Here is a 22,421-nt window from a genome sequence, read left to right on the forward strand (position 1 = left end):
ACTTCAGCACAGCCATGCCCAGGCCTGGGGCCCTCAGGGGGGGAATGCTGGGGAGGAAAAACCTCACAGCTGGGACGAGGATTGGTGGATGTGGAAATTCCACCCAACTGGAGGGGAGAAACCAGGCTCGGGAGGAGCAGAGGGATCGAACTGATGGTGAGGGCAGAGGCTGAGATGAAAGACAAGGATGAAAGAAAGACCCAGATTCCCCAGGCCTGGTTTCCCAGCTCCCCTGGATCTTTCCAGGAGAACTGGCCCCGTGCCCTGACTCCGTGCCCATCAATAAGGTGCAGAATCAGCTGTCGTGTCAGCAGTAGGAAAAACATCCCGTGGGAAGGGCTTTAAATGGAAGCAGGAAAGGAAAAGATGAAGAGCTGGGCTCATTTCAGAGCCCTCGTTGGGCCACGTTTGCCTCCCTGCCAGGGAGGGGATGCAGCAGCTCCAGTGGATGAGTTATTTATAGAAATGTGGTTTGTTACAGAAATTTACTTTGCAAGAAAGTGGGGAAGGGCCCTCAGCAGCTCTGCTTGGCGGGGGGCAGAACCTTCTTTTGCCAGGAAAACTGCCAGAATTCCCAGTCCAGCCTGGCATGGAATGGCGCTGCTCCAGCCTGGAGAGAGGAGATGGAAGAGGGGACACGGTGGGGGTGAGAGTCACAGCCACCCTCAGCACCAGCCCCTGGCACACGAACGGCTCCAACAGCACCATCTCCTAACCTGGAACAGATCCCAGCTGTAACTTAGCAACCTCACCTGGGTGGGAGCATCCCACCAGGAATGTGGGGCCTGAGGAGAATCAGCCTCGCACGGGTTCCCTCCCTTTTGTTCCCAAATCTCAGCAGCTGCAGGCAGAGAGGAGGCAGCTCCTGCAGCCACCCCCTTCCTGCGCCGCTGGAAATCCCCTGTGTCACCCAGAGCCACAGGATGAGATGAATTCACACAAACGTGAGTCACAGAAGCTTCCACAGAAGTCACACAGTGGTGGGGAACCACTCCTGCCACACCCCAGAGCTTGGGAGAAGCTGCAACTCGACCTGATCCAAGCAAAAGCACTTGGGACAGTCCGTGATGTCTCAGCACAAATAAAAGTAGTGAATTATTTGGTAATAAATTTATTTTTGATATTGATTTTTTTACAGAGCTAAATGGAACATAGAAACAGCACCAAGCCATTGAAGTTTGTTCTACAAAACCAGGTTTAATACAAAAGGATGACAGCAATGCCTGACTCTGCGCTTCTGGACGGTTAAAAAAGCTCACCCAAACCCCACCAAGAGTTTAAAAAGGTTTAAGAACAGAGGCACCGGTGTTTGAGAGAATTTCTCTGGCAGCAGTGATGATCTTGATACATGTGGCAAGAATCAAGGTTGCCTTTATTCCCAATTTATTGCAGTGCAAGGGGCTGGTCCTTGCCTAGAAGAGCTGTCGAGTCTCCTGCCCAAACACCCACACCCAAAACTTTGGGGTAAGAGCCCCCTCCATGCAGGACACTCCCCATTTAATGGGCAATATCTCCTGGTTTTGCTCCTGCAGAACTCTGCTCCGCCCATGCGGGGAGAGGCGCAGGCTGTGCCAGGTGAGCAGGCACAAGGGACACGCCTGGAGTGGCATCACCTGCCCAGGGCTGTGCCCTCAGCCAGCCCAGAGCCCGGGACAGGAGCAGCCAGCCCCAGGATGTCCTCAAGGAGAGCAACATCCAGGGGCTACAGGGCTCAAATCACTGCTGGCTTCACTCTGCGACTCCTCCTGCCCGAGGCCAGCAAAGGATTTGGGTCCTGCAGCCTCAGGAGCTGCTGCAGAGCCCGGGGAAGAGCAGAGCAGCAGCTCCTCTGCTGAGCCTGAACTGCCACACACTGGTGCCATTTCCTGGGAAACAAACGTTCCTTCACTGGACAGAAAGAGAAGCTGAAGTAACCAAGTGATTACAGACACGATACGATGCAGCAGGGCTGGGACAGAGCCAGGCTGCTCCTGGGACCCACGGGGGGCTGCAGGAACAGCGACAGCCCCAGAGCTGGCACCTCCCTGCTCTGACACAAACACAGACACTGCAGCTGCCCAGCTCCAACGCGAGCACTGAGCCCTCAGAGCCCTGCCACAGCTGCTCTGCAACAGCCACGGAGCAGCCCTGGGCTGCAGCCACAGGAAAGCGCCTTTAGAAGCTTCCTATATCCTTTATTTTCCACCCAAATTCCCCCCCCCAGCCCCCCAGAAAATCATAAAGCACACAGACTGCAGACTTAAAAGTGTAACAGGGTCACAAACTCTCCTCCACCACCCCCAGCCCAGCCCAAACCACCAAGGCACGTCAGGCTCCCCCCTCTCTCCAGGCCCACCTGTACCCAATTCCCCCTCTCCCATCCCAGTTTTGGATGGATGAAGCCAACACAAAACATTTTCCTTGCCGGGAAGCAGCAAGTGCTTCCTCACTGTCTTTACACTGATAAAAACAAAACGCAAAGACACGCCTGCAACTGCCACCCTAAAGTTTCCATGGGAAATGTTATCTTTCGGCACATTCCCTGATGGACTCTGCCACCAGTTGGCCTTTGCAGAACTGAGGTCAAATTTTGCACCCCCAGGCTCTGGCAGAGCCCCCCAGCCCTCGAGAGGGGGGTGCAGTTATTCTTTGTAGGTTGTTGTTGGCTTGCCACGGGAGCCAGGTCTCTGTGGAAGGCTCACTTTGGTGCAATCCCAGCTTCCCACCAGCTCGAGCCCATCTTCTTCCCAAGCCAGTATTGCCCTGAACGTGTGTGTTTGGAGAGTTTCAGCAGTGAGAGCGAACAGAGCCGTGCAACCCCCAACCCTGGGCCGGGCCCTGCTCCTCCCACCACCACCAGGGCCCTGAGGCCTGCACAGGGTCCACGTCCCACCCTGCTGCTCCTCCTGCTGCCCTCAGTGCTCCGAGTCCGACAGGTACGAGGGCTGAGTCCACCTCCACACCAGCATGTCCTCCCCTGCCACCCTGTGGGATTCTGTCTGGATCCGGGACTCGTTGGAGGCCAGGAAATCCACGGCTCTCTCCCACACTCGCTTCATCTTTTTTCTGCAAGGAACAGCAAGAAAATAAATGAGAACCCCGAGCTGGTTGTGCTTCCTTGCCTGCAGCAACTGGGACTGTGGATTTGGCGGCCTGCTGTTCCCTGGGCAGGCAGAAAAGGGCATCAAACAAAGCCTGGTTTAGAGATTTCAGACCAGGGCACGGCCACACAAATCCTGCCTGGGGGGAAGATGAGAGGCTCTGTCAGTGCCCTGAATTTCTGCCTCAATTTGTGCTGCAAAGGGACTCGATGAGCAAATCACCCTCCCCTGGCCTGCACACAGAGATCTCAGCCAGGGGGACACCCTGATGTTCACCCCAGCTTTGGATCCAGCTGTCCTGAGCCTCTCACACCCAGGGATGGCTCAAACAGCTGCAGTCATCCCTTGTAGGAAAAGGAACCGTTTCTGGCACAGAGGGAGGATGTTTAACACTTCACAGGAGGGCAAAGCAGCTCCACTTAAGCAGAACACAAGAAATAACCCTGCAGAAATGGAGCAGAGCAGGAGGATGCAGCTCTGCAGCCCCACCACCCAGAAAGCAATGACCTCGACCACAATTCCTGTCTGAGAAAGCACCAAACCCAACCTGAGGAAACACCAAAGCAAATCATCTCACTCCAGCTCCCCTCCCAGCTGCACACCTCAAACTGGCCCCTTTCCAGGCACACAGTCACTGCAGTGGAGCCCCAATGTCCTGTTCAGCCCACGGGAATTGTTCTGGTCTGGAGAGCCAGGCAGGATGGCTGGGAAAGGGCACCAGACACCCAGCAGATGAAGCAAGGACACCTGATGCTGCAGGAGCGAGCAAACCAAACCCACGAACTGCTGGACAGAACAAGGACAACACACCTGTGGCACTGCAGGAGTGACAAAACACCTGTGGCACTGCACCAAGTGCTGCACCCTGGGGCTGGCACACTGATCTGCCTGAGCTGTGCCCAAGCCTTTCCCAACCCAAAGGCTCCAGCCTCGTCCTGCAGAGCAGCTCCAGGGATGCATTTTGGAGCTGGGCTGAATCCCATCCTGCTGCTTCCAGCCCTCCCGAGCGCCCAGAGCAGCTCACCTGCTCTGAGGAGGGATCAGGCTGTCCCGGACGTGGAAGATGCCGACGTAGGGGTAACGCTCCAAATTCCGCTCCCATTCCTTGTAGTGGTCCTGGACAACAGCTGGAGGACAGGAGGACACAGCAGTGAGGGCTCGACCCTGCAGGAGCAGAGCAGGGCTCCCTGTGCTCCCACAGCTCCTACCTATGATCTTCTTCACCATCTCATACATGGCTTGTTCCTCCTCCTCCATCTTCCGCCAGCGGTACCGGAGGTAGAGCAGGATGCCCCAAAGGGTTATCAGACCTAGGAGAGTAAAGCCAAAGGGGATTCAGGAACTGGCAGCTGTGTGTGCCTGCTGGATGCAGTTTTTGCTCTCACACTGTGACCTCGGAACAGTGGAATCCCAGTGCTTGGAACTGAATCCCAGTGATTGGAACTGAATCCCAGTGATTCAGAACTGAATCACTGGAACTGAATCACTGGAACTGCAAATCCCAGCGATTCCTTTTGCTCCCCAGAGCAGCTGCACCCCAAAAACCCCCTTGGTGCTGCCTCCCTGCAGCACAGGAGCACCTGTGGATGTGGGATGAGGCGGTGGCAAAGCCTCAGCACCGAGCTGCCCTCAGGAAAGAAACCTCAGCACAACCACAGGGCCCCAGGTCTGCAAATCCCCTACAAGGATCACTCTGGAAGACTGTCAGGTTTCACTGCTCCATGGAGAGCTGCTGGATCGGGAAAGAAAGCCTGGGGCTCCAGTGGCAGCCCAAAATGCAGGAGATGCAGGAGATGTGTATGGAAGGTTTAGCACTCACAATGCCCCCAGTAGGACTTCGGTGTCTGCAATAAACAGAACTGTCCCTTGTCACCCCCTCCCTGTCAGGTTGGATTAGAAACTCCTGCAGTCACACAGCTCTCGTTATCACCTCGCTGGGTAAAACCCCTGTCTCAGCTGAGGCGTGACAGACTATTCCAATAAAACCTCCAACCCTGAAATGCTACAAGTCATTATTAAAGAGGCTGGAGGACTTGGGAGCTTAGAGCAAGAAAAAAAGAAAAACTGACTCCTTAAGGTAAGTTAACACACTTACTCTGCAGCCCATCATAATGGGCACTTGAGGAATACCCAGAGAGCTCATCAGCTGCCTGATTTAAAGCAACTTTTAAGCACTCCCAGCACAAGAGGAGGGCTCTGGGTCTCCTGTGCTGCCAGAACAAAGGTTAATTAGACATTAACTCATCAGCAGATTTATTCCACTTCTGTTAGGTGTTTCCTGTGGCTGAGCAATGTGTGATCACAGAGCTTCTTGCCTGCAGCTGAGCCCCATGAGCCACTTACACCAGAAGAACAGGAACAGGTTCATGATGGCCGTGACCACGGCCCGGCGGAAGCGGCAGCCCAGCCCCATCTGGGGGTGGGCAGATTCCAGGCAGAACACTTCCTCCACGCTGGAAACTGGCTCTGACAGGTCCCTGCCTTTCAACCTGATGGGAAGAGGAAGAAAATCTCACCAAAGAGAGCAGAGCAGGCTGCAACTGCAGTCTTTAATCAAGGAGAACAACCAGACTGCGGATGCAGCTGCTCGCAGGAAATGCCCCCACACCCAGGCAGAGCCTCCTGCCAGAACATTTGGGGACTGGCTGCTCAGCCAGGGATGGATGTGGCTCCAGGAAGGCAGCGGGGCTGCAGCTCCCACTGGCACGCCGAGTATCCCTGCACTGCCTCTCTGACAGCCCCTCTCAGCGTGCACAAGATTGAACTCGGAATTGGCTTCCCACCTCCCAGCACGGAGATGGAAACGTTCCCTGAGCCAGAGCCACTGCTCAGCCCCAGCAGTGGGAGCTGGGGGAGCCAGGCTGGGAGCAGGAGCGGCTCAAAGAGTGGCAGAGCACCAGCACAGAGCCCTGCAGAGCCCTGAGCTCCCCTCCCTGCAGCGCTGCTGCTGCCGAGCCCAGGCTCGCTGCACACCGAGCCATCCCCAGGGCACACAGGAGGGGTCCGAGGGACAGCCAGCAGATCCAGGGGAACTGCAAGGAAGGGCACTGCGTTTTGTTAGCTCCTAATCATGAACAGCCCATTAGACAAAAAGGTTTGCTCAATTTACAGGTGCTCAGCTCATGAACTGCAGAGCTTGGCTGCTTCTGGGTTCTGCAGGAGCTGCACACACACGGCTGTTTCCCACCCCCTGGTCTTATTTACAACCCAAATTCCACGGAAATATTTAAAACATGCAGCAGAGTCAGCCAGTGCAAAGCTCATTTTCAGTCCTACCTCTCAGACTAGCAACTAAAAAAATAATCTCATGTAGCTAAAAATGCCAGGGGCAGGGTTTTGGGGATGCTGCCACACCGGCTCCGGGGAAGCAGAGCTGTTTGGGGACCAGCCAGCAGAGCTGCTAATTAACAAAATAAAAAGTGGGCGGATATTGTATCCCACAGCCTCTGACTGGAAATGTGCTGGAGTATAAAAATACAAAATTTGAAAACTCTGCATCCCAGCCCACCTACAAATCCAGCCCTGCCCCTAAGGAAGCCGAGCCCCGTCCTGGGAATTTGCACAGCCCGGGAATCAAAGCAGCAGATGCCGTCTGATCCCTGGATCACAGCAGCAGCTGCAGGAATATTTAAGAGCAAATGGAGCAGTGGGAATTCCAACAAGCTGGCCCACCAACCTCAACACCACAACTGCTGCAATTCACTTAATCAGAGACACATTTAGCAACGTGAAAATGCAAACAACTGTTAAGGCTTTAGAGCTGGAGCAGACTGGAGGCAGCCCACGCTTCCCAGAGGAAGGTGATGATGGCTGCTGACTCTGGGAAAAGTGACCTCGTGGGCAAGTTAAGGAAGAGCTGTAGGCACAGGACCTTGGCAAGGACACCAGGACCACTCCACAAGCACTGATGGCCACAAGCAGCCCTGACCTCCCACCTCCATCTCACCTGCAACACATCCCTGGGCACAGTGTCCCACAGCCTGGGCTGGGAATGAGACTCCTGGAGGGAGCTCAGTTCCCACCCTGCTGCAGGGCTGTACTTTTCCTTTGGAAGTCTGCCCAGCAAGCTCAGCCACAGCCAATCCCAGCCCAATGAGCTCTGGGAGCTGCAGGGCAGCACTGACCCTGTCAAATTCCACCCCAGCCAACACCCAGATCCCCAACTTTGACACAGTGAGCTCCTGCCCACCCAATTCCCAAAGCCCTGCTGCTGTTCACTATCAGCACATCCCCAACTTTGACACAGGGGGTTTCTGCTCACCCAATTCCCAAAGCCCTGCTGCTGTTCACTATCAGCACATCCCCAACTTTGACCCAGGGGGTTTCTGCTCACCAAATCCCCAAATCCTTGTTGCTGTTCAGGATCCAGTGCAGGGCAGCTTCAAACTTCTGTGGGGAACTGCCAGTTACATTCTGTGCAAAGGAAGCCATGAGAAGATTAGCCCTCCATTCATTTAAAATACTGACCAACATGATTTCTTTACAGCAGTGGGAGAATTCATTCCACAGGGGCTGTCCCCGGGTTAATTCTTATCAGGATTCTGCAAACTGGAGGGAGGAGAGCTAAGCCTGAAGATCTGCCTGGTCTAAAGTCTTCTGACTGGGGAGATGATGCATGAAGCACTCAGTGAAATAACACCATCCCAGACTGTTAGGGCTAACCACTAAATACAACATAATCTTACTGACAGGTTACCAGGAAAGAAATGGAATGCTGGATCAGAGCAGTCTGTCTCCTGACACTCTGCAGAAGAGAAAAATCCTTCTTCTGCCCAGCCCTCGATCCAGGGAAATTTCTGGTTGCACAAGACTGATGGCTCCAGTGAAACAACAAACCATTAAGATTTACAGGGGGTGAAATCAGAGATGGAGGAGAAAATGATTTTCAAAAGAACTGCTGAGAACAGGACTGGCCAAAAGGGAAGTGAGAGATATGGGAGAAAATCAAAGCAGGATGAGGAAGCAAAATGGATGGTGGATTGTTTTAGTGTCTATTATTTATTGCTTTATAAGAGACTAAGCACTGGGTTGTAAAAAAGCTGCTCAGAGCTCACTCACCAGCACGTGATCCTTCACCTCACTAACCCAAATGCACTTGCTTTTTAGGTTCTCAGGGTTTCCACATTCAAAATTACCTGTAAGAAAAGTCAAATAGAAAAATCATGTTTGTAAGAAAATCAAATAGAAAAATCATGTTTGTAAAAAAAGCCTTTGAAGAGCTCAGAACCAAGCTCTGAATGCACACCAAGAAATGCTCTCCTTTCCAATCAGCCCCAGCCCTGAGCAAAATGATTCCAGGGTGAGATTTATATTGCAGGCAGATCAGATGACTATTAATAAAATGCTCAGCCACTGCACGGAGGTTGGATAAGGGCAATCAAACCTCTCACTTCAGAGCTGCTGCTGGATAAGGGCAATCAAAGCTGACACTTCAGAGCTGCTGAGCACGCAATGAGGGGGAAAGCATTGCTCCTGCCCCTCGCAGAGCACAGAACCACAGCTGCCACCAGGTATCAGGTGTGGAGCTAATGATCAGTGTTCAAAATGCCTCCAAGGAGCTGAAACCACAGCTCTGCTTCCAACCCAGGCACAGAAATGCTGGCAAGGCACTAAATCCTCTAAATCTTGCCTCACCAAGTTGACTAAACAAATGTGCTAAGTAAATCTGGTGGAAATCCGAAGTCAGATTTGAAAAGATTTAGGAATTCTGTGCAGCTTCAGTATCCAAAGGTTTCAGCCTTGAGGTCTGAAACACACAAAGTGGAACTGAAACCCTTTTACTGATTACCACTGCAGTGAATCTTCCTGAACAAGTCCCTGCTCATACAGTGGATTTCTAGCAGCCTACTCCATCCCAAAATACCCGTGATGGGTTTGGATTTACTCCTGGAGTAGGGACTGTGCTGGGTCAGCTCCTCGCCTCGGAGAGCCTGTCCCACTCTGTGGTGAGGAAAAGGAGAGGCACTCACACGTCTGCCGCCACATTTCAGCAGAAATGACAATTTCTTAGGACACTTCATGTGTAAGAACACACCAGTTTACACTCCTGTCTCTATCCTGAAGACAGTTTCAAGCTGTTGGTAGAAAAGAATAACAAACCCAACCAATCCTACCTGAAACTCCCAACACCTCAAGTACAAACAAGGCCCACTCACGCAGGCAGAGTGACAGGAGTGCATCAGCCAAGCACCACTCAGAACAAAAATAAACCCTCCTTCCCCTGCTTTCCTGTTCCCTGCCTGCTTCAGAAGTCCTCCAAGGGAGCTGCCTGTTCCATAAACCCCTCCAGAGAGGGACAGGAGCGAGCAGGAGCTGGGAGAGGCAGCTGAGCAGGGCTGGGGTGTGCTGGCACTCACCTGCCTGCACGGCCAGGTAATTGTAGAGCTCGTGCAGCATGGCCATGATCACATCCTTGTGCTTGGTCTGGCAGAACTGCAGGGCACACACAGGGACACACATCAGCAGCGGCGTGGGGACAGTGGGAGCGCAGCTCCAGCCACCAGACAGAACCACAGCACTGGAGCCTGGCTCAGTCCTGCACCACCAGCAGGGGAATGTTCCAGGCACAAGTGACCCTGAGCATCTTCTGGAAGCCCCTGCTCAGAGGAACTGGGTGAGTTTTAAGGTCCTTTCCAGCCCAAACCAGTCTGGGATTCTGAGGTTCTGTGAAGTGCCACCCACCCACAGCCCAGCCTGCAGCACCAACGTCAGTCCCACCACAGATGGATCCATCACCTCCAGAACTTCCCAGCACACCAGAACCCAGAATCCAACACAAAACCTTCACCCTCCTAATCATGGAATGTTTGGGTTGGAAGGGACCTTTAAAGCCCACCCAGTTCCACCCCTGACACATTCCCCGATCCCAGGTTGCTCCAAGCCCTGTCCAGCCTGGCCTTGGGCACCTCCAGGGATGGGGCAGCCACAGCTGCTCTGGGAATTCCATCCCAGCCCCTGCCCACCCTCCCAGGGAAGGATTTATTCCCAATATCCCATCCAAAGCAGCACATGGAATCCTGGAATGGTTTGGGTTGGAAAGGATGATCCAATCCCATGGGCAGGGACACCTGCCACTATCCCAGGCTGCCACTTGATCCACTCTCCAGCCTGGCCTTGGCACCTCCAGGGATGGGACAGCCCCAGCTTTCCCAAAATCCATCCTGGCAGAGGGAGCAGGGCTGTGCAGGCACTTCAGAGGGGAGCTCAGGGAATTAGCTGGATTAAATCTTGCACAGCTTTATTGCAAACCAATACCACTGCTGGTACAACTGGTAAAAAAGAAATTGATTCACATAATTGGGAATTTAAATTTTTATCTTTCAGCGTCTCGTACACGCTCCTAATTTCATCTGGCCCATTAATTTCAACTCATCAAGTCCCAATTTTTCTGAAAAACGACAGAACGAATCATTTTACAGTGATACTGCTATGGGTGGAACAGACTACCTGGAATAATCACTGCTCTGTGCGAGCTCACAAGATTGAGAATAAATAAATAAATGCTTACATCATCCGTTCTTTTGTCACAAACCACAGGCAAGAGATTAACTAGGAGAGAGAAGAGGGTGAGTTAGCTGGCTGCAAAAAGAGCTTTGATCATGGAAATAATTATATTTTAAAAGCAGGCTCAACTTAAAGCCTGGTTCTGCTATTGTTCATCTCCCCCTGGCAGCAGCTGGAGATGCAAAGAGCCTCTCCAGGAGCTGCTCTGGGAGCAGCCCTGAGGAAAAACACACCAGTGATGGAGCTGACGAATGTGTTCAGCTGGGCAGTGAAAACTGGGGCTGGATGTTTCAACAGCTCCTGTTTGAGAAGCTTCACGCTGATCTTTACACTCCAGTGCTGCCTCTTGCTGCCCACCAGGGTCACCTGAAATATCCCAGCACGGCCAGGGAGGGAAATGAACCCCCCTGGAGGGCTGATTGCAGCTCGGGGCTCTGCAGGGCTTGAACAGCTCCTGGCACCTGTGGCACTGCTCAAGCCTGGACAACATTCCTGCCTCCAGAGCTCCTGCCACAGCTGGACCAGGACAATCCAGTGGCAATGGGCAGCTTTACCCTGGCTGTGGGACTGCAGCCGCTTTCCCAGCCCACACCAAGGGCACAGCATGCCCAGGGTCAGGACCAGCACCCTCCCAAAACAGCCCCCAAACCCTCCTTTGTTCAGCTCAAAGCCTGAAATATCCCCATTTCCAACTGGCGAACTCTGCTTTAAAAAACAGTTGCTGGTGAAACCCCTTTTCATTTCTCACAGGACAGACAAACTCTGCCACACCTGAAGCGCTGCACTGGTCTGCTGCACTTCCCCCTTGGACAGAATAAAGGCTGGGAAGGGCCGTGCTGGCAGAGGGAACATCAAAAACACACCCCAGGTACTACTCAGACCTCGTGTCACACCATAAAATCCATCCTTGGCCCAGCAGGAATGGCACTCCACATAAACCCCAAGGCTCTGAGGGACTGAAGGCCAAACTCGTTGGAAAAAAGCAAACTCTTGATTTGCTTCCCATGACTAACAAGGTTCCCCACAGGAAAGGGGAGATGGGAAAAGGGACAGAAACAGAGATGTCAGGTTATGGCAATGAGAATGATAAATGCGATGGGGATGGAAGCAATAAAGGGAAAGCAGGAAGACAGGTGAGGAATAAAGTCTAAACGAGAATTAAACCAGTGCACGTACAGCTCTCCTCTCTCCCGTCCAGCCAGCCTGACCCAGCCATCTTCACCACGAGGATGCCCAGAAAAATCAGCAGCAGCACCAAGCTGGCGAGGCAGAGGAACTGGGACAGGTAATACTCCAGGCCTTTCCCCTTCCCCTCCGGCTGCTGCCTCGGCGCTGAGCGCAGCAGGGCGGTGCGTGGGGTCACTCCGTGCCCCCCATCGCTGGCTGCCCGCCACGGGAAGCGCCGGATCAGCCCCCCAGCCCTGCTGCCCGCATCCCGCTCTGCCTCCTTCCCAACGCTGGAAGCCAGGTCCTCCTTCCCTCTCCTGAACAGGCTGCTGAACCTCCCGGGGGCTGCCGAGGAGCCCCACTGGGTGCTGGGGGTCACCTCGCTCTCCCGTCTCCACCAGCTGTTGGAGGAGAGCCCCCTCCTCTCCCCAGCCGTGTCCCAGGCAGCCCGGGAGCTCTGCGCCCCAATTCCCCCTCCCGCTGTCCCCCAATGGCTCCTGGATTTCTCCTCGCTGGGAAGGGGTTTGGAGCCTGCCGAGGAGCCCCAGTAGGGTGTGGAGCTCAGCCCCCCAACCCCATCCAAGCCCGAGCCCGCCCGGCTGCCGAGCCCCCCGCTCCTCTCTGCCGAGGGGCTCCACTGGGATGCGGAGTTTGAGCCCCGGAACCTGTCCAGGGTGGGTCTCAGGCCACTGCTGAGCCCCCCACTCCTCTCTGAGGCGCCCCACTGCAGTGAGGAGCCCCGAAACCCATCCAGGCTGGTCCCCAGGCCCTGGCTGAGCCCCCCGCCGTGCTCTGCGACATCTCTGGATGTTTCCCAATGGGCCGCAGAGCTCAGCGCCCCGGCCCTGTCCGCCCCGAGGCCCCCAAGGCCCCCGCTCCTCTCTATGGACGTGTCCCACTGCGAGGGGGAGCTGAACCCCCCGTGCCCGGCCAGGGATGCCCCCAGCCCACCGCCACCTCTCTCCACAGTCGTCCCCCACTGCTCCGAAGGGCTCAGCCTCCCGAGGCTGTCCCGGGAGGGGCCGCTCTCAACCCTGATCCCTCCGGCCCGGCCCGGCGGGGACCCCCGGGGGTCCCCCCAGGCCTGCCCGCCGCTCTCCCCCGACGTCCCCCAGCGGGACGCGGGCGGGCGCCCCACTTCCTCCTCCTCTTCCTCCTCCTCCTCGTCCTCCTCCTCACTCTCACGGCGGCCCCGTCGGTGAAGCCGGAGCGCTGCGCGAGGGCGAGGCCTGCGGCCGCCCTGCGGAGGAGCGGCCCGGGCTGGGCGGCGCGGTGCGGCCGCTGCGCCGGGCCGCCGCCACCTCGGCCCGCAGGCAGCCCAGCTTCTTGATGTAGACCTTGCGGGTGGTGGCGGTGATGGGCCCCGGGCGGTAGCCGAGCGCCAGCAGCTCCTTGCGGAGCTCCGCGTCCGTCAGCTCCGCCATGGCCGCGCCAGGCCCCGCCGGAAGCGCCCCGCGGGCGGGAAGCGACGCCGCCATCTTGGGAGGGGCCCCTGGAGCCGCCATGTTGGGAAGGGCGCGGGGCGTGTGGGGAAAGGGCGCGGGGCGGGCGCCATGTTGAGAAGGTCAACGGGGTGCGGGCTCCGTGTCCTGAGGGAGCAGGTCCCGCTCCGCGCTGATCCCTCAGCACCGGGGAAGAGCGGGAGAAATGGGGAAAGCAAAAGGCGAAAGCTGCCTCATCTGTGCCACGAGGCGGTGTCGATGATGGGTTGTTCCCCATCCCTGTGTGGGGCTGCTCCTGGAGCAGCTCCCGCGTCACTCACCCTGATGTTCTGACATTTTTAGGGCCATTCTCCCAAAAAATGTCCCTTTCCAGCCACCTGCCACCCCCACACGCGTTTCCATCATCACTGCCCAGTTGCTGAGCTCTGCCAGAACCTCAGGCAGGATCAGGATCCAGATCCATGAAATATTTCCTGGGAAGGGGGGGTCCCTCCACACCTAAACCAGCAAACTCAAGCGTTGACTTGTAAATTTATTTTGGCACAGCTGTGATGAACAGTAATTGCTTTTTCCTGCTGCCGCCGCTAAAGAAAGCGATGAAAGCGGCTGAAATACGGTGGCGTCATGTCGGAATTTAATTAAAGGTAATGGAGCAGCGGTGCTGAAGGTGCTGCGTGCCATGGGTTTGGTGATGGATATGTGACACTGGGGTGGGGGACACGCCGTGGTCCCTCCGGAATGGCACCTGTGGGGAGAGGGAGGCTCCAGAGGAGCACGAAGCTGAAAGAGCTGAGCTGTGCCTTCCCGACAGAAATCCCAGGATCCCAGAGTCGGTGAGGCTGGGAAATCCCTGCAACACCATCGAGTCCAAGCTGCAACCAATCCTCACCTGAGTGCCATGTTCAGACTTCCTCGGACACCTCCAAACCTCTCCGAGCAGCCCCTTGCAATGCTAACAACCCTTTCCATGGAGAAATTCCTCCTAATGTCCAACCTGACCCTCCCCTGGCGCTGCCATGAGCATCTTGTCCTGTCCCTAATCCTTCTTTCAGGAACTCTCTTCCTTAGCTGGTCCCCAAAGCCCACCTCACCCTTCCCAATTTATCCAAGAAAGCGGCAACAAGATGCTGAGATTTGTTCGTCAGGTTTGGCAACAGCAAATCCATCCTCAGCAGAGGCCAGGGAGCCCATTAAAAGAGCAAACTCAGCTGTGCTGGGAAGTGTGAACGTGCTAAGCTGAGCTTCCTCAGTGCTCATCTGCCAGCTCATGATGTGGAGAGGGGTCTAATGTAAATAAAAAATTCCAATTTGCTCCTATCACACGGATCCTGTTTGCTCACAGCTCTCACTTTGCAGAAGCTCTGCCTGGGCATGCAGCTGCGCGCTGGCTGAGCTGGTGCAAACCTGGGAATTACATGAACTCACCTTTTTCTGGAGAAAACAGCAACAAAAGCCCAAACTTATCCTTTCAACTTGTGATTCTGCCCATCATGGGAATTACCCCAGGCCCAGCAGCCTCACTGCACAATCTTTGGAGGGGAAGATTGGTGTTGGACAACTGGAGGGTGGGGGAAAAGCTGTGATTTCTCCTCAGAAGGAGGTTGGCAGCACCAAAGCTCAGCAGGATTCAGGTGCCTGTTCTTCGTGGAGAGAAATCCACGACCCCTTTCCCTTCCTCCCTGGAGGGAATGCCTGGAAGGCATTTGGCCCCCACAGAGAAGGCAGCAGGAACAGACGTGTCAGACCCTATATCCCCACGGGCAGTCTTTGTTCGCATCCCCTGCCCACAGCACCAATGCTGAATTTGACAGTGGATTTTCTATTTTTGCAGCCCCTTTATCATCCTCGTAGCTCTGGGAGCACCAAGCAGTGCCGAGGCTGCAGATGGGCTCGGCAAAAAGCGTTTCTTGGCTGGAAGCAGCCGGAGCTGGCTGTGGGAAGCTGGGACAGCACGGAGGGACAGCCTCCACCTTCCCTGCGAGCCCAGAAGCTGCCTCAGAGCTGCTGGCAGCGGCTCCGATGCCAGAGGAGCAGACGCGCCGTGCCGGCTGCTCCGGTTCTGGCAGCCCGGGGACAGGGCTGGTGTGAGCAGAGCCCTGGGAATGGATCCGTGCTGGAAAAGGGAACGGCTGCACCCCAAACCCCGCAGCCGAACCCTTCCACCGCTGACTGATGGGCTGCTGAAACCCCGCGTCCCCACCCACCTCCTTATCCGTGGCTTTTGGGTGACAGCCCTGCACACGGCACCCAGGGAAGTGTCAGGGCTTTCTCGGGAGCTGACTGTGCCCTTTTGTCACCCTGTCACTCACAGCCACAGCACAGGTGTGACCCAAGAGCCCTCATCTGCCTGCTTGTCCTGGGCCTGCTCAGTTCCTTATGAAGTCAGAGGTGACTCCATTCCCATCCCTCCTCTTTCCCCCAACTGTTGGGCTGCTCATCCCACCATGAAATTCTTGTTTGGTTTCCGGGGGCAGCAGATTCTTCCTGCCTGTCTGCAGGTGTGACCTGGGTGCTGCTGGCTGCCAAAGCACCTTCCAGGGCAGGGGAAAATGGAGATCTGTCCTGAAACCTGGAGAACACTTCCTTCTTACCCAGAGCCAGAGCCCTGACAGCCTGGAGGGGGCTGGTTGGGGTCCCTCCATCTCTTTCCAGTGGAAACCTTTCTGCTTCTCCTGCTCAGGCCCCTGAGGGTGGATGGAATTTACTCCCAAAAGCTGAAGGTGTACTTTGGTGCCTGTTTGGACACCACAGTTGGTGCTGCAGGACAGGACAGGGGTTCCTGTGGTCTCTGTCACAACCAGCCATTACATCCTGAGCTCATTTGTAACTGGGACAACTGGGACAAGCCACTGGCAGAATCCATGGCCAGGGTCAAAGCTCGCCCTTGCTGATGCAGCTTGTCTGGGTCTGAGGGTAAGAACAGAGCCCTCCTGGAGGATCTCCCTCTGGAATTTTCCACAGCGTCAGCCCCACCATCACCCCAGTGGGAAATGGTCCAGGAAGCAAATCCAAGAGGCTCATGTTCACTTTCTTTCTTTCCATCGCTGGAAAACTTTCCTTCCTGGATGGCACAGGGGAGGCGTTAGCCTGAAAAATGATGGGAGTGAAGGAGCTGGGAAAAGGGCACCCTGGAGGGACAGCTCTGACCCACAGCGGAGCTTATGGAGGGGGTTTGGGGGCAGTTTACCCTTCAAGGGGGTTTCTCCTTTGTTTCCATGTGGCAAAACCAAACCCGGAGTAAAGGTTTGGGTGTCTCTGAAGTAAAAAGGCAAGAGGTGCCCTCTGAAGTGACAAGACTCTGACCTTGCTGCACGCTGGTGTAAATGTGGCACAGCTCCTCCTGCGAGCCCCATGCCAGCTCCTCCATGGATATCACCCCTCTGCAGATGGAGCTCCTGCAGCCCAGACTGCTCTCGCTCCCAGCCTAATGGAATGTGTTATTTCCCATCTCCCTCCCACTCAGAGTCATTACAGAGCTTCCACAGCTCCCACTGCCTCAGCGTCACTGGGAGCTGATCAGTCCCTGGACAAGGAGCGTGCCTTTGGATCAAACATTAGAGCTGTAATCCACTGCACGCTGCCTGTTCCATTACCCATTGGGAGCTCTCTCCTCTCCCCAGGGCTGCTTGTGGCAGAGTGCTCCGAGGGGTGTTGTTCCAGCACAAACAGAGCTCTTGGAATGAGCTCAACGAGAACAGAACTCCTGTTAGGCTGGGAGGATAAAATTGGATTGGAATTGGATATATTCACGTACATACCATTGATCTCATCCATCCGTACTTTACATATGTTGGATTTCCTGCTGCCAGCAGAGAGGAGTAGCTCTCAGATAAGCCAAAGGTATGGAAATGGAGAGCAGGATGTTCAAGTGGAATTAGGATTTCACCTTGGGGTGTGTTTCAGAGGCAAGAGAAAGGGCAGAGTGCAGGTCCCTCACACAGCTGGCACAGCTGCTCCTCACTGTGCTGCTGGATGTACAGCACCAGGCTGATCGCAGGGGTTAGGTCCAGGGAGGGGCTGCCCATCAGGGCTCCTGCATTCCCCAGCAGTGTGGGAATGTGCCAGAGCACCCTCCCGGAGCAGGGAACCGAGTTAGGGACACCCAGGTCTCCCTCTTGTGTCACCAGTTTGGCCAGGAGATCCGGTAAAGGTTTGCCTCGGTTTCCCTCATTGCCAGAAGGGAGGGCTAAGACTTAATACTCCTCAAAGATTGATTCCTCGGGCTCTGACACACACTTTCACAGAATCCCAGAATCCTTGAGGTTGGAAAATTCCTCTGGGATCATCGAGTCCAACCTGTGCCCACTCTGGGTACTGAGTGCCACATCCAGGTGACACCTCCAGGGATGAGCACTCCAAACCCCCCTGGGCAGCCCCTTCCAGCCCTTTCCATGAGGAAATTCCTGCTGATCGCCAACCTGAGCCTCCCCAGCCCAGCCTGAGGCCGTTCCCTCTCCTCCTGTCCCTATTCCCTGGGATAAGATCCCAAATCTCCCCTGGCTGCCCCTCCTGGCAGGGAGTTGTGCAGAGCCAGAAATCCCCCCTTTTCTCCAGACTGAGCCCCTTTCCCAGCTCCCTCAGCTCCTCACAGGACTCTCAGAGCAGTGCTCAGGAAAACAGGGATGTTCTCCAGAACCTGCAGCCTTTCCTCTCTCTTCTTTCCCACACTGGGCACTCCCCATCTGTCTGAAAGGCTTGCAGGACAGAAGACACAAATCCTCCTTTTAATTATGCTGCACATTTATTATCTCACCTCAGATTTTGTTAATCTCTCTCACAAATTTCGTTTACATAAGTGGAGTCTTTCAGCTTGAGCAGCTCCAGCGCTTTCTCTTCTGATCCTGCAGATATCAGTCAGCTAAATAGAAAAGAGAGAAAAGCACAAGTGTCCTTAAATCTGGCATTCGGTCTTTCCACAGCTTTATGTGTTGTTTCCTCCTCCTCAGCTGAAAGCTCAAAGGCAAACTGGGATCAGCACAGACAGAGCAGAGCAATCCCACAGGGAGAGCCAGACCCCCTTTCCTGGGCTTAAACACCCCAGAAAAGGCAAAGGCTCAGGGACAGCCCCATCCCACCACCCCTCAACCTGCAGGCAGGAAGAGCTGCACAACAGCCTGCCCCTGGATGTTTGCTGCTGCAATTCCCACACACGATTTCCCAAAGGAAAAGGAGGATTTGCAGCAAATTGCAGTGTAATTAAGTGTCAGTGTTAAGCCCCCGTGCAGGCAGCGAGGTGTTCCAAGCCGGCTGCACATGCTGAGCTGCCTCGCAGGTACAGTTGCTGTTATAAGCTCTGCTGGAAATTGTTCCCTGGAGACTGAGGACTTTTTGGGAGGAGGAGGAGCAGGGAAGTGGCAAACGGGGCTGCTGGGAAGGGTTGTGCTGCTGCTTCCAGTCAATATCAGCTCTGGGCAGCACCTTACGAGCGAATAACCTTCCCAGAAGGGTGCACACGGGAGCGGTTGGGATCTGAGGGCTCCACAAAGTGAGCAAACATGACACAAAAACCCTTCTGGGGAATATAAATATCTCCGTGCTGATGAGCTGGTGAGAAGAAGGAAAGGCAGAATTCCCAAGGCAGAAATCAACCCTCTGACAGTACCATCTGGGGTGTCCTGTAACAGCTCTGCCAGCAGTTTCTCCAGGACATCTTGGTATTTTTCCAGCTGCCTTGGGGTGAGCCAAGCTCTGACAGGAAGGGCTTGCTGTGGAGGAAACCAGAGAAGTCAGAACAAAAAGGTGAGGGGAGCAGAGGGAGGGAGGTTGGGGTGCTTTGACCCCACTTGGACCGAGTTAGTCGAGGGTTTAGGATTTGGAGGGAAGAGGATGAGCCTCATATGGGGAAAAGCAACATTTTGAAGGCAGCACACTCTCGAGTTGTTCAGAGTGCTGTTGCATAACCCGTGGGCTGGCTCAGAAATCCAGATAAAGGCACCTCCTGGCAGCAGGGATGCAAAGAAAATAATTTCTGAACCTTCTAATCCTCCACTGTGTGGCACATCGACCCTTGCAGCCTGAGCCTGCAGAGCTCCTGCCCCTAGCAACAGCTGAGGACGAGCTGTGGTCCTGCTCCAGCCTGCTGGACTTGGAGCCAGCTGTGCCTGAAGCAAAGAGCTCTGTTCTGGTGCTGGCCAGCCGTGAGGATGTGCTGGGGATTTCACACTTTGAACTGGGCATTTTGCTGTTTAAATCCTGTTACTGACTGCTGGTGCATCGCCAGTGCGGGAGGAGTTGCACATGAAGCTGTGCCTTGGCCAAATTCCAGCCTGGTTGGTCCTGCTGTCTGTCCCACTGGGTCTGTCCCTGTTTGGAGGGACCTGCACCCTCTTTTTGCTGGCAGAGCATGGCCGAGCTCCCTGCAGGAGTGGCTGCCCACACAGGAAAAAAAGTTCCCTGTGCTCAAATGGCAAAGTACAATTTGCAGACTTGGCTCACCAGGTAAGTCTGCCTTTGAGGGCTTAGCCTGGCACTTCAATCCCTAAAATTGCCCATTTTCTGCTCTGGGTACAGACTTTGAGCCCAAGTTTTTAAGTAAGGCCTCTCCAGTGCAGAGAACTGTGGGGTCAGAGGTGACACCGAGCAGGAGCTGAAGCAGAACTGGGAGTTCCTGCCTTGCACCTGGCTGGGCTTCACCGCCTGGCAAAGAGACCTCGAGCTGTTCCATCTTCCTCAGGGAGAAGCTCTTGGGTCTCAGGGGTGACCTGGCTGCTGAACGACCAAGATAATTTGGGGTGGAGCTAAAAGTGCTCCCTTATGTAAGCAGGCAGGCTGGCAGAGGACATCTCTTGGACTCCTTGTCCCCTGCGTGTCCTCATGGGCTTCTCAGAGTCAAATGGCTCCACATACCTGGAGGCCCTTGGCTGCGTTGACATCCACACCAGATTGCTCAGAGAAACCTTCCTCCTCCAGCTGCTGCAGCGAGCTCAGGGATTTCTTCTGCCCTGCCTTGTTCCTCTCCTTTTCCTGCAGCTTCGGGGCAGAGAGCAGAGGGGGCAGGTGGTGATGCTGGGATCAGCAACAAACCCACTCTGTGCTGTCCCAACAGCCAGGAATGCACGTGCTGGGCACAGAACCAGCGGGATGGTGGAACCCTCCTGGGAAGGGCCCATCAGCTGTGGCCTGAGTGACCTTTGGGGACTGAAATCCAGCAGCGCTGGGGGCGAGGTCAGGTTACGGGGCAGGGTGTGAAGGTCTGCAGTAAACAGGAGCCACGTGTGGTGGGGGAACCCTGTCAGCAGGACACGGGAGGTGACAGCATTGGGAGCTGACAGCACTGGGACCTTCCCCAGCTGTCCCACGGAACCTGGCCTGGGTCTGTGCTGGAGCACTGCAAGGAAATTGAAGCCAGCCCTGCGTGTGCAGGGTCCTGCGTGTGCAGAGGTCGTGTTTTCCCAGCCTTTCTGCAGGTTTGTAATGTCAGCCCATCCCCATTTATTCAATTGCCTTCAGGAAAAATCCAGAGGTGCGTTGGAATATGACAGACACAGCGGGACACATCAAACGTGGCACAGGCCGTGCTTAGTGTCCAGCATGTGAGGAGCAGGGACGGCCTTTGGGGGACAGATTTCCCCTATGTTCATCCAGAAAACCCCCAATCCCTGGCAGACACGGAGCTACGATGGCTGTGGGGTACAGACAGCCCATGTGGGTCCCCACCTCCTCAAGAACTTGGAAGAACGCCTCTGCTCCCCACAAAATGCAGTTGTTATCCAGGGGTAGGTGTTGGGAACGGGATTTCTCCCGGTGTCCCTGGGCTCGGCAGTGCGGGGGAAGCTCGCTGGGGCTGTGTTTCAGAAGCTGCCGTCTCTGAGCCTGCCTGACACCTTTCAACGGTATTTGTTTCACTTCAAAAGGAAAAACGTTCTCTCGGCACGTCCCAGAGGTGACAACCAGCCGGGGGATGGTTAATTATTTGTTACAACAAAAGAGCCATCACTGAGCTGATGGGAGGCTGCTGCTGCTCTGGAAGAATTCCAGCACCAGGAAAGGGAAAGGACCCGCAGGGACTGCAGGTGACACCCCCACAGGTGTGGCACACCTTTGGCAGGGGGGTCCAGGCTCTTCCTTTCTATCTTACACCGTAAAAATTCCCTCTGCCTCCCCCCAGCGCCGTGGGTTTTGGGAGGAGGATATCAGTGTCTCCTGTTGATGGTGTGGGGGATGAGGGTGGGAGAAACCTTTCCTGGTTTATTCCTTCCAGAGGGGTTACCTGCATTTTCTGGAAGTCACTCTGGGTGAAAAAGGGCATGAAGCCTTGGGTCTGCTCAGCCAGCACGGACAGCAGGGACACCAGCAGCAAACTGGCCACCACCTTCCTCGAAACCATCCTGAGAGCCTGGACAACACAGGAAAGGAGACACCAGGGCAGGAGTGGAGAGGGACGTGTGACAAGAAACGCCTTTGGCTCTGCACCAGCTGCAGCCCAGCTCAGCCCCAGCCCACCTGAGGGATGTTTACTCTTCTATTCTCAGCTCAGGAGCAACTGGAAGTGCCTTGACTGAGAATAGAAGTGCCTTGACTGACAATTCTCTTCTCAAAGCTGTTTGTGTAAACAGATTTGTTCTTGAGCGACGTCTCCAGGGATTTCAAGCCCAGCCCTTCAGGACTGCTCGAGCCTCCCCGAGTTCTCGAGCCTCAGCCCTGCAGCTGTGTTGGTTTAAGACCTGAACACATCCAGAGCAAACCCATCAATCCCAGCATCAGCACGGCAAACAGAGATGCTGCAAAGAGAAAATCCTTCCAACAGCTGGTTTTTAAATTTTTGTTTTGATTTTCCTCACCACTGGAAACCTTCCTGGGTGGACTGGATCTCTTAAGAAGTCTCATTGAGTCCAAGGGAAATGGGAAAGGCGTTTTCCAGCCTAGCTGTCTGAGCCTGGAATAAAGGGCTTTAAAAACCACCTCTGAAGTGATCTAACTGGGACTTCACGTCAGGAAAGGACTTATGTAAACACTGAATGTTCTCTTTAAATATTAAAATATTCTCTCTGGACAGACTTAATGAAGTCTGGTCCTACAGCTTAACTTCTCCACCTGATTGGAGCCTGATCCTTAATTAGTTTCAGCAACCTCTTGGTTTGGACATTATTGAGAAGACATTGTTAAGTTAGATTTGACTCCTGAATTAGATTTCCCATAAATATCAGCTGGTATTGAACCAAAGGCCAGTGGAAGTTAATAAATATTCCCTTTCCATAGCACCTGTCACTCACATCCTCTCCTCTCCCTT

The 22,421-nt window shown here is 54.8% G+C and overlaps 2 protein-coding genes across 2 annotated transcripts; both read right to left on the reverse strand.

Annotated features, from left to right (window-relative positions):
* Window positions 1-1,088: 1,088 nt before the first annotated feature.
* On the reverse strand, window positions 1,089-13,226 carry LEMD2 (LEM domain nuclear envelope protein 2). Its single transcript, XM_038162548.1, is given in 10 exon segments — window positions 1,089-3,045; window positions 4,105-4,207; window positions 4,289-4,390; window positions 5,424-5,569; window positions 7,414-7,493; window positions 8,139-8,215; window positions 9,437-9,512; window positions 10,588-10,628; window positions 11,760-12,940; window positions 12,942-13,226. Coding segments are annotated over 10 exon segments (2,190 nt in total). The 5' UTR covers window positions 13,175-13,226; the 3' UTR covers window positions 1,089-2,894.
* Window positions 13,227-17,916: 4,690 nt separating this feature from the next.
* On the reverse strand, window positions 17,917-21,518 carry LOC119711946 (promotilin-like). Its single transcript, XM_038162689.1, has 4 exons — window positions 21,402-21,518; window positions 20,039-20,161; window positions 18,795-18,897; window positions 17,917-18,050 (listed from the first exon to the last, which is right to left on the reverse strand). The coding sequence occupies exons 1-4, from the start codon at window positions 21,516-21,518 to the stop codon at window positions 18,043-18,045; spliced, it is 351 nt and encodes a 116-aa protein (XP_038018617.1). The 3' UTR covers window positions 17,917-18,042.
* Between the last annotated feature and the right edge of the window lie 903 nt (window positions 21,519-22,421).

The sequence above is a fragment of the Motacilla alba genome, chromosome 26 (assembly GCF_015832195.1).
Source record: "Motacilla alba alba isolate MOTALB_02 chromosome 26, Motacilla_alba_V1.0_pri, whole genome shotgun sequence".
NCBI classification, from domain to species: domain Eukaryota; kingdom Metazoa; phylum Chordata; class Aves; order Passeriformes; family Motacillidae; genus Motacilla; species Motacilla alba.

Bases quoted from the DNA above. Each gene is read 5' to 3' on its own strand.
- LOC119711946 (XM_038162689.1), bottom strand. From the start codon at position 21,518: ATGGTTTCGAGGAAGGTGGTGGCCAGTTTGCTGCTGGTGTCCCTGCTG. The intron at 20,162-21,401 runs GTAACCCCTCTG...TCTGCCCCGAAG, and splicing joins GTGACTTCCAGAAAATGCAG to CTGCAGGAAAAGGAGAGGAA. The intron at 18,898-20,038 runs GTATGTGGAGCC...TTTCCTCCACAG, and splicing joins ACGCAGCCAAGGGCCTCCAG to CAAGCCCTTCCTGTCAGAGC.